This window comes from Plecotus auritus (genome assembly GCF_963455305.1).
Source record: "Plecotus auritus genome assembly, chromosome: 9".
In the NCBI taxonomy this organism is placed as follows: Eukaryota; Metazoa; Chordata; class Mammalia; order Chiroptera; family Vespertilionidae; genus Plecotus; species Plecotus auritus.
Window position 1 is genome coordinate 135,584,425 of NC_137783.1, and position 12,033 is coordinate 135,596,457.

The window sequence follows — 12,033 nt, forward strand, 5'->3', positions numbered from 1 at the left end:
TTTCAAGAATTTCCTAGAAAAGGCTGATAAATTTAGCAAGACCCTCGAGGATATGAAAAAGGACCAACTAGAAATTAAACATACACTGACTAAAATAAAAAATAATATACAGAGATCCAACAGCAGACTAGAAGATCACAAGAAATCAAGTCAAAGATTTGAAATACAAAGAAGCAAAAAACACTCAACCAGAAAAGCAAAAAGAAAGAAGAATCCAAAAATATGAAGATAGTGTAAGGAGCCTCTGGGACAACTTCAAGCATACCAACATCTGAATTATGGGGATGCCAGAAGAAGAGAGAGAGAGAGCAAGATATTGAAAACCTATTAGAAGAAATAATGACAGAAAACTTCCCCTTCCTGGTGAAAGAAATAGACTTACAAGTCCAGGAAGTGCACAGAACCCCAAACAAAAGGAATCCAAAGAGGACCACAACAATACACATCATAATTAAAATGCCAAGAGCAAAAGACAAAGAAAGAATATTGAAAGCAGCAAGAGAAAAACAGTTAGTTACCTACAAGGGAGTACCCATACAATTGTCAGCTGATTTCTCAACAGAAACTATGCAGGCCAGATGGGAGTGGCAAGAAATATTCAAAGTGATGAATAGCAAGAACCTACAACCAAGATTACTCTACCCAGCAAAGCTATCATTCAGAATTAAAGGTCAGATAAAGAGCTTCACAGATAAGAAAAAGCTAAAGGAGTTCATCACCACCAAACCAGTATTATATGAAATGCTGAAAGGTGTCTCTTAAATTCTTTAAGAAGAGGAAGAAGAAGAAAAAGGTAAAGATAAAAATTATGAACAACAAATACATATCTATCAACAAGTGAATCTAAAAATCAAGTGAATAAAAAATCTGAACAGGATAAATTGGTGAATATAATAGAATCAGGGGCATAGAAGGGGAGTGGACTGGCAATTCTTGGGGGGAAAAGAGTGTGGAGGGTGCAGGAAGAGACAGGACAAAAATTGTACACCTATGGATGAGGACAGTAGGGGGGGTAAGGGCAGAGGGTGGGGTGGGAACTGGGTGGAGGGGAGCTATGGGTGGGGGGGGGGAGGAGGAACAACTGTAATAATCTGAACAATAAAGATTTTAAATAAATAAATAAATAAATAAATAAATAAATAATGCTTATTGGAAAAAAAAAAGAAAAGAAAAATGTTACCAAATTAAACCCAGCCATATCTAAGAAGGGTTATACATATCAATGTTGTATTTCTGAGTTAATCTCTGTATATGTTCTGGGAATACAAACAAGATTCACTTAATGTGAAAATAAATCAAAGTAGTTTACCATATTTTCCGAATATAAATTGAAAACTATATGATCACCTGGGTGAGAGAGAGGTCTGGCCTTTGCCCTATACTATTGGGAGGCAATCTATGTCATACCTGGTAGCAGTGTCTTCATTTAGGGTGAGGCAGCCACACGTGACAGTCTTAGAGTGAAGGTTGGCTACACCAGAAAGACCAACCATATGTCTTCAGGTTGGTATTCTGGATCATGCTATATATTCAATCTGGAGGCTGAGTTCAGCCACCTTGGCAATCAATCAATCAATCAATCATACCTGCATTAAAAAGCTCTAATAAAAATGCCCAGGTGAGCTTCCCTGGTTGGCAATACTCTTGTCACATATCAATGCCTAGAGTAATGCATCCTGAGGATTGCAAAAGCTTTGCATTTGGGACATGCAATAGATTCTGGCCCATTTATCTTTTCCTTTGCCCAATTTAAATTTGTATCCTTTTTATGTAATATATCACAACCTTGAGTTCAAACAAGTGTTCAGTGAGTTCTGTGAGTCCTTCTAGAGATATATGTAGTCTGAGGGTAGTTTGAGAAGCCCCCTTGAATTTGGAGTTCGTGTCAGAAGTGAGAGTGGTCTTGTATGGACTACTCCTTCTAACTTTGTAGTTGGACCCTAATACTCTGCAGTTGGTGTCAGAAGTCTTAAACAGTCTTGTGTGGAGACTGTGCCCTCTAAGTGCATAGTTGGCTAAACTCTCACAGTTGTGTTAAATTGTGGAGCAGCATCCTCACTGATGTCCATTCTTGTTGGTTCTTCCAGTCCTCAGACTCTGCCTCAGAGAACTCAAATACAGAGAAAGAAGCAGGTTTCTCGTATTCAGAGCAGAGATTTCAGTAGAATGAGAAACTGAGATTCTGAGCACTGGGCTAAAGACAGATGAAAAATTGAAGGATCCAGGCAGACAGACCACAGAGAGACACCCCGCAGCCAGGACAAAACTGTACCACAAACAAACTTGCTGCAGAGAGCCCAGGGTTCACTTCTGACCTCACTCCACCTTCCTGCATTTTCTTCATGCATCTCAGGTGCCAGGCTGCCTCATCTCCACACCACCACACAAATCCACTAATGAGACAGAGCCTGCTATGGCTTATAAGATAGAGTTAAAGTGGACTTGCTGTGTGGGAAATTACTTTGGTGCCACAGAAGCCTCCCAATGCACCACCAGGGAAATTTGAGCAGAAAGGCTCATGGACCAAAATAAGATTCTCAAATCAAATGGTTTATTAAATCAGTAACAAAAATACAGGGAGAAAGCAAGAGTGGAAAAGACAAATTTAGGAAACAGTTCAAGCAGGGTTGAACTGTTACACAATAATATCCCAAGGGAGCAGGAGACTAAGGGTCTCTCACTGCATAGGAGATTGATGCAGAGGGAAGTCAGGGGAGGGTGGGTGAGAAGTGGTCAACCAATGAACTTGTATGCATATATGCACCAAATTTGTTTATGGGACAGTTTTGTCCTAGCTGCTGGGTGTCTCTCTGTGGTCTGTCTGCCTGGATTCTTCAATTTTTCATCTATCTTTAGTCCAGTGCTCAGAATCTCAGCTTCTCATTCTACTGAAATCTCTGCTCTGGATATGAGAAACCTGGCTATTATAAATAACTAGAGGCCCAGTGCACGAATTCGTGCACAGGTGGGACCCCTCTGAGTGGCCTGTGGGGATCGGGCAGAACCCCACAGTCCAACGCCACCTGCAGCTCCTACCTGCCGCTCTCGCTCAGCCTGCCCCACTACACCTGCCTTGGGCTAGTGCCCAATCAGTCCCGATTGATTGGGAGAGGCTCAGCTCGCCAGCCATGAGCCCTGGGTCTGGCGCCCTCCCGAGGGGAGTGGCCTGCAGGATCAAGCTGAAACCAGCTCTCCAACATTCCCTGAGGGGTCCTGGATTGTGGAAGGTGCAGGCCAGGCAGAGGGACCCCACCAGTGCACAATCAGGCCAGGGAGGCACCATGGGAGAGCTCCAGGTCATGTCCAGCCCCAGCAGCAAGCTAACCTACCAGTCGGAGCATCTGCCCCCTGGTAGTCAGTGCACATCATAGCGACTGGTTGACCAGTCGACTGTCTACCCTCTGGTGGTCAGTGCACATCATAGTGAGCTGTTGTGCTGCCTTAGCATATCATTAGCAAATTACACTTTGATTGGTTGAACAGTTGACTGGTCACCGGACAACCGGACACTTAGCATATTAGGCTTTATTATACAGGATGCTGCAATGAACATATGGGTGCATATATTTTTTCAAATTAGTGCTTTGGATTTCTTTAAATACATTTCCAGAAGTGGAATAACTGGGTCATGAGGCAGTTCCATTTTTTATTTTTTTGAGGAACCTCCATACTGTTTTCCACACCTACAGTGCACGAGGGCTCCCTTTTCTCCACATCCTCGCCAACAGAGGTGAGGAATTGGAGCCAATAATTAATCTACTTTGAGCACTTGTTTTTATACTTGAAGGTGGTGATACATGACCAAGATATCATCAAGGGGTGGGAAAAAAATTCTGTTTTGTTAAGCAGATAGCTTTTTTGTGTGAAGAAAATTCTTTTAGAGTAGGTTAAGGTCGTGACTAGAAGAAAAATAAAGCCTTTCATTTTTCTTAGCCTGTTCAGGTTATTTGGTAAAATTTCAGGGAGCCGTTAGATGTGGATGTACAGTAGAATGTGACAATGAATGGGATTTGAGGAAGATGGGTGAAATCTGATAGTAGGTAGGTAGCATAGTCAAAATCCATAGGACACACTAGACTCCAACCCCAGAGGGGACTTTTGGATCTCTCCAGAGGTGTCCACTACTTTCTCCAAGCTCTCTACACATCTCTCTACCCCAGGGCTCCCTCCCAGCTTCAGGAGTCTAGAGAGCCCAGGATTCACTTCTGACCTCGCTCCCATGGACATGGACAATGGGGTGGTGAGAGCCTGGGGGTGGGGTGGGGGGAGGATGGGAGAGGGCTGGAAGAGGTTAATGGGGGGAAAAGGAGGACCTATGTAATACTTTCAAAAATAAAGATTTTTTGAAAAGAACAGATTGATGGCCCTAGCTGGTTTAGCTCAGTGGATAGAGCGTTGGCCTGCAGACCGAAGGGTCCCAGTTTCAATTCCAGTCAAGGGCACATGCCCAGGTTGCAGGCTCCATCCCCAGTGGGAGGCATGCAGGAGGCAGCCAATCAATGATTCTCTCTCATCATTGATGTTTCTATCTCTTTCCCTCTCCCTTCCTCCCTGGAATAAAAAATAAATATATTTTTTTAAAAAAAGAAGAAGAAGAACAGATTGATGGCTGCCAGGGATGAGGTGGTTGGGTGAAAAAGGTGAAGGGATTAAGAAGTATAGATTGGCCCTAACTGGTTTGACCCAATGGATAGAGCATCGATCTGCGGACTGAAGGGTCCCAGGTTCGATTCCGGTCAAGGGCATGTACCTTGGTTGCGGGCACATCCCCAGTAGGGGGGTGTGCAGGAGGCAGCTGAATCGATGTTTCTCTCTCATCGATGTTTCTAACTCTCTATCCCTCTCCTCCCTTCCTCTCTGTAAAAAATCAATAAAATATATTTTGAAAAAAAGTACAGATTGGTAGTTACAAAATAGGGATGGGAAGTACAGCATAGAGAATACAGTTAATAATATTGTAATAACTATGTATAGTGCTAGATTGGTACTGGAAATAACATGGAGAATATTTTGTAAAGTATATAGTTCTCTGACCACCATGCTCTGCACTTGAAACTAATACAAAATAATATTGAATGTAAACTAATTGAAAAGTTTTTTAATATAAAAACAAAGAGTGGACAAGTAGTGATTTACTGATTGAATAAAAAAATTGGGGCTTAGAGAAGAAGTGATATTGCTTAAAATAGCAAAAAAAGACAATCTATATAAGATCATCCTGACATTGAGGTGAAATCTGAACCCTGTACACTAATAAAAGATATACTGATGAGATAATAAAGGTAGCCAATACAGGAAGCAAAATGCCCTCAGTAACCCTGGGTAAAGAATATAAAACTGAAACTCATAGACACAGACAACAGTGTGGTGGTTACCAGGGAAGGCAGTAAAGAGTAAAGGGAGCCAAATACATGGTGATGGAAGATGATTTGACTTTGGGTGGTGGGAACACAATGCAATATACAGATCATGTATCACAGAAATGTACACTTGAAATTATATACTCTTATTAACCAATGTCACCCCAATAAATTTAATTTAAAAAACATTTACAAAATAAATTTTATAAAGAATAGATTGTCAACTGATAATTCTTCAACAGACCACCAGAAAACCTGTTGCTCAACCAAAGCTAACTTGATTAGACCTACTGTAGTAAGAGAGAATACAGATCTTAGTAGTGTCTCAGAAGGAGGAAATCAATGGAAGACATTATCAATGGAAGACATTTACAGGGCTTGGGGGTTTAGACGTAAGTGGTTTAAGGTGGATCTTTCAAATCAGAGAGCAGATCAGGATTGGACAAAGTTTGTGATGTTATAGTTCAGGTTTGGCAGATACAGAGAGGGAAAAGCCCGAAAGTAAATCTTGATAAGCAAACTATTGTTTGCTGAGAACATAGTTTGTCCAGGTGAGTAATCTATTATCCTGATAGAAGAGCTGTTTGCACAGAGGAGCAACTATTTAATCAGACAGATTGGCTTGCAGAAATTCCATGAGGCAAACAGTGAAGTTATTTATTGGTTTACAGTCATATCTTCCTAGGCCTGAGCTTCCTGGAACAATTTGTTAAGTAATGTTGCCGTAGGAAGTCTCTGCTCTCACTCCCAGTAGTTAAGTTACGTGGGTGTAAATGATCTGGCTTCTCTGCTTAGAAAGGAGGAGGCTATTGCATCATCATGAGCAGAGGACTGACGCAATGAAGGGGGGCGTTTGCGTCAGACGTATGCAGGTTGGAATGCAGTGGGGGAGGTCACAGGACTCAAGGCACTGTTTCACTTCTATAGGTGAGATTCATCAGGTGTCTCCCAGGTGAATAAACCCTCTTTTACCTGCAGAAACTATAAGTGATTTCTCTCATCTACTGAGACTCTCTCCCAGATCAGTAGTCTAGGGACTGAATCTCTTTTCCCCAAACAAGTCATTTTCCTAACAAGGCCCTTGGCTTTGCCTTGCTTTGTTTTGCACGGTGATTTCACATGGGATTGTGGAACCCAAGTTGCCAGGTTGCCAAGAAGAGAGCCAATTTCTTTCTTCCTGGTCTAGAAAAAGCAGTCTCTCTATGCCCCATTCTCACTGGAATTGGTCCTCCAGGCCCCATACCTGGAGGTGTCTGTCAGAGTGTTGGAGTGAAAAGTTGGAGATACCTTCTTGTCAACCAAGGGGGAACCAGTTAAGTAAATGATAACACACATGCACAACAAAACAATATGCAGCCAGGAAATGCGATGACATAGGCTATTGCTTATTAATTGATATAAAAAAATGCCCACGGCATCTCATTGAGTGAAACAGCAAATGACAGAATAGCTTGTATATTATGATTCTGTTTATGAGGGCATTGAGAAACTTACAACAAGAATGGTCACCAATTCCCATTTTTGTAGGGGTGGGATTTCAGGTGACATTTTACTTTCTTCTTGGCTCTTTTCTGTGTTGCTTAAATTTTTGACAACCAGCATGTATTATTTTTACAAAGACAATAAATCTATTTTGTAGGGGGGAAGAATTATGTTGCTTTTGAGGTGAAGAGATGTATTTTCGATATTGTTAAGTGACTAAAGCTATCATGGCATAATCCTATTATTGTCTAGATATAGCAAAAATAAAAAATAAAAAATACCCTCAAGCATGTTTCCCAGGGTTATTTTGAAGATCAAAGGAAATAACAATTCGGGAAGCCACATTAAACCTTCAATGTTGATATCATTAGCACTTTCAGTCACTTCCTGTGAGATTTAGGGATTATATTGACATGTGTCCCTGATACATCTTGGCCTTGAGAGCCTTTTTGAGTCTCAATAATATAGAAAAAAGAGGCCCCCACAGGATGGACATTGTAAAAGAAGAGGGTCTGTCTGGACATTTGGTGGAGCATCTTTGCTCCCCAGGGGCTCCCAAGCAACTCTTAGCAAAATCTTGCCAGCATCCCTTAGAGATAACCAGCAGGTCCAGGTCTGCTCTTGGGAGAACCAGTCACAAATTCCCACTGGCTTATTTTTGAACTCTAGGGGTAAGGGTGAAAAAAGCCAGATGGATCTTAAGACACGAACATTTCCAGCAATTAGGAATCTCTAGGCTTTGTTCACAACTGTCTGAGAAGTTCTTTTGAGAAAGCTGGAAGGAGGCAATCAATAAAAAGAGGAAAGAAATCCCTCTAAGAGGTCCCCCAAAATAAGGCTATGGATGGAGGGGCTCTGCTCAACCACAGGTAAGTGGGCTGAGGGTGGAATCCTATCACCAGTAAGGGCTTAGACTCCTTTATCCCCTCTTCCTCATAAGCCATGCTCAGACTCTTGACATCTGATCACCAGCCCCAGCACGAGGTGAATGAGGAAAGAGATCAGAGCATTGGAGCAGTGTGCAGTAAGTTTGAAATTGATTTCCTTAGGGCTCTACCCTGGGATCTAATATATTTAACAGCTCAAACCCTCCCTGGTACATCCTATCCCCTCTTAGCTTCTACTACCAGCTTTATTTTGTACACCAGAGACCTTGGAGTTTACTCTGACTGCTTGCTCTCCTCACACTGCCATTGTCAGTCCATCACCAAATCCTATCATATTTACAGCCAAACATTTCTCAAATCTATTTACCTCCCTCTCCATTAGCCCCACTCTAGTTTAAGCTATGAATCCCTCCTGGATGACTTCAATATCCTCCCAACAAATCTCCCCCAACCACTGACCTTTCTCCAATCATTTCTTCACAATACACTCAGAGTGATTTTATAAAAAAAGCAGATATGACTGACCTGGCTGGGTGGTTGAGTTGGTTGGAGCATCATCTCACACACCAAACGGTTACGGGTTTGATTCCCAGTCAGGACACATACCTAGGTTGTGTGTATTGGAGGCAACCAATCGATGTTCCTCTCTCACCTCTCTCTCTCTCTCTCTCTCTCTCTCTCTCTCTCTCTCTCTCTCTCTCTCTGTCAAACTTGATGAGAAACATATCCTCAGGTGAGGATTTTTTTTAAAAAAAGCAGATATGAAATGTCATCCTCCTGGTAAAAATTCTCTAATGACATCCCATAAAATAAAATTCCTTAACCTGGTCTAAGGTATTGGACAATAATAGTGTAATCTCTAACCTAACCGCCTGAATTTAAACCTCAGCTCTTCCACTTACCAGTTGAGTCTTTAGGCAAGTTGCTCAACTACTCAGTTTTCTCAAATGCAAAATGGATATTTCAATTGTACATCTTATAAGATTGTTGAGAGGATTAAATGACATTAAAGGTATTTGGTACAGTGCCCGACACAGCAAGCACTCAAAAAATGTTATAAAACACTGACTGCCTGCTCACCTCAGCTCACACACTCCCTCCCTTTGTCCTCTACCCACTCTGGCCTTTATTCAGCTCCTCCTCCTCACTAGGCTCTCTCAGACCTCAGGACCCTTGTATAGACTGTTTCATTCTTCTCCTGGAAAACTCTTCCTAGAAAAAGTTCTCCCTCACCTCCCTGAGTCAAAATTTTTGGCTCATATCATTCAGTCCCTCTACTTGGAGCTATAATTTGTATGATTATTAATGCTTGTCTCACCCTCTAAACTCCCTATGAGTAGTCCACACCATCAAAACCTATACTTAACCAATCATAACAGACGTCTGACCAATCAGAATGAACCTTGGCCAGTATCCCATACAAGAGCTTTCCATCTGAATAGCCATCTTGGTTATTTGAAAACCTAGAGACAAATTCTTAGGAGCATGACAGCAGCTGAGAGAACTTCCATAAACTGAGAACCCCTCTGGGGAGCTTAAGAAGGTAGACATGTGAACTCTCTGACCGGTGCTCTCTGGTTAGAGACCTCACCTCCAATTCTGACTGAAAACTGTGCCCTGTACTGCACCCCAAAGCCACAAATCTGGCATGTCCTACTGCCTTCAGTTGTTTCCAGCTAAAAACATGGACCTTAGTTCTTTGGTTATAATTTTGCTGAGCTGGAGTTTTCATGTTTACTATAACTTCCTGTTCCCCCAGACAAATATTTTTCTCAGTTAGTAGTCAATAATAATATAGACTTTATTTTAACTTGTTTTATTTCATTTTCTCTTCCTGGATTATCAGTCCTGTCAAAAGAGAGAGATCAGCAAAGTCCAGTCTTCTGACACCTGCTTAGCAGGCCCTCGTCAAAGCATCAGAGCCTCAATGCCCAAAGCATTTCCAACTGGGTATGTTAGTGACTTACATACTAACAAGTGTGATAACAAAGCACCACAAACTGGCTTGAAACAAGAGAAATTTATTCCCTCACAGTTCTGGAGGCTCCAAGTCCAAACTCAAAGTGTTGGCAGGGCCACATTCCCTCTGAAGCTGCTCCAATTCTGGATGCCTGAGGCATTCCTTCACTTGTGGCCTCATAACTCCATCTCTGCCTCTGTTCCTCACATGGCCACCTGACACTGTGTCTGTATCTTCACCCATCATCCTCCTCCCTGTATCTCCATTTTCTCTTCTTACAAGTTCACCAGTCATATTGGATTAAAGGCCCAACCTAATTGAACATGACATCATTTTAACTTGATTACTTCCATAAAGACAGCATTTCCAAATAAGGTCACATTCACAGGTATAGGGGTTAGGACTTCAACATATCTTTTTGGGAGAAACAATTCAATTTATAACACCAGGAAAAATGACTGCTCTAGTGAGGCACATTCCATTGTGATGATGTTAGTCTTGACTTCCTGTGTCCCTGGGCTCAGGGACAGAGCCTTTGTCCCCAAATATGGTCAAAATTGATCCTTTCATGAATTCCTTCTCTGGGACAGCATGCCAGACCACCAACACCCACTAACGATGCTAGCTCCCCATAGAAGAGGATTATACCTATAAAAAGTATATGATTATTAGAATGAGATGGGTTCTAATCCCACTTTTCTAATATACTAGCTCTCTTTCCTTGGGCAGGTTGATAATCTCTCCAAATATAAATGGGTCAGGAAGTGAGTCAACACATAACTCATAATAGGTGTTTAATTTATGACAGTGTCCCCTCCCCAGCTCCCCTAGCACTGCCCATTCTGGGGACATCAAAAGGGTGATAGCCAGAGGGAAAGGGGTTGAGGGTAGGTGGAGGTGGACGAAGGAGGGGAGGCAGTAATGGGGTTGGAAAGAGAATTTTCTTGAGGTGATGGGTGCACAATGCAGTGTGCCAATGATGTTTCATTGAGTTGTACTCTTGAAACCTGGTTTTGTGAACCATGTCACCCCAATAAATTCAATTTAAAAAATAATAATATGGATAATAAGAAAAAAGGGGGGGTGGGGCGAGAACTGACCCCAGGCCTGCTCTAAAGTACAAGCATGTCTTATTTGCTCTCTCTGCAGTGCCACGTGCACCTCAGTTGAGAACTGCACCCAGGTCACCTGGTTCCTCCTGCTGGGGCTCACAGAGCAGGAAGGGCTCAAGGGCACCCTCTTTGTACTCTTCTTGTTCATCTACTTAGTCACCCTCATGGGCAACCTGGGCATGATTATCCTGATCCACACAGAGCCACGGCTGCACACACCCATGTACTTCTTCCTGAGCGTTCTCGCCTTCATGGACTCCTGTTTCTCCACAGTGGACACCCCCAAGCTGCTGGAGAACTTCCTCACCTCAGGTCAGTCCATCTCCTTTGCAAGTTGTGTGGTCCAGATGGCCCTCATGACTCTCCATGGTATTGCTGAGTGTCTGCTCCTGGCCATCATGGCCTACGATCGATTTGTTGCCATCTGCCACCCTCTCCTCTACCACACCATCATGTCACAACGTCTGTGTTTCCAGCTGGTGGCAGCCATCTATACAGCTTCTGTTGCCAATTCAGCTTTGCTCACTGGGTATATCTTCAAGCTGCCCTACTGTGGCCCCAATGTCATTAACCACTATTTCTGTGACATCCCTCCAGTGCTTCAACTTGCCTGTGCAGACACTGCAGAGGTTGAAATCATCGTCTTCTCATCTTCTGCCCTGATTTTCTCTTTTACCATCACCATCATTCTGGTCTCCTATGCCTACATCCTGGTGACTATCTGCAGAATGCATTCCCCAGAGGCTCAGAGCAAAGCACTCTCCACCTGTACCTCCCACCTCACCATTGTCTGCCTTTGGTATGGCACCATCATCTTCATGTATGCTCAGCCGAGCTCTCTCAATTCCATGGAACAGAACAAGTTCGTGTCTGTCTTCTACACTGTGGTCAACCCTATTCTGAACCCTCTGATCTACAGCCTGAGGAATAAAGATGTGAAGTCTGCTTTAAAGAGGAGATGCCTTGGCAAGCTGCTTTCTTAAACAAGCATGGAACATTCTATCCCAAGCCACAGCATGGTAGCCACAACATAGTGTATGCATAATATTAGCACATAGATAGAGTGAAATATGTGCCAGCACTTCTGTGAGGATTAGAAGAGTTAATGTAGCCTGGCCAGTGTATCTCAGTAGTTGATTGTCGACCTATGAACCAGGAGGACACAGTTTAATTCCCAGTCAGGGAGAGGTAAAGAGAGATAGAAACATCAATGATGAGAGAATAATTTATCA

General features: G+C 42.6%; 1 protein-coding gene across 1 annotated transcript in view; it reads left to right on the forward strand.

The window, feature by feature from the left end:
* LOC308233738 (uncharacterized protein) overlaps nucleotides 1-12,033 on the forward strand; it is a gene marked incomplete at both ends in the record, with an annotated part of 51,552 nt that overhangs the window by 12,203 nt on the left and 27,316 nt on the right. Inside the window, 1 exon segment of the mRNA XM_080640686.1 lies at nucleotides 10,839-11,767. Coding sequence (XP_080496812.1) covers nucleotides 10,839-11,767 — 929 coding nt within the window.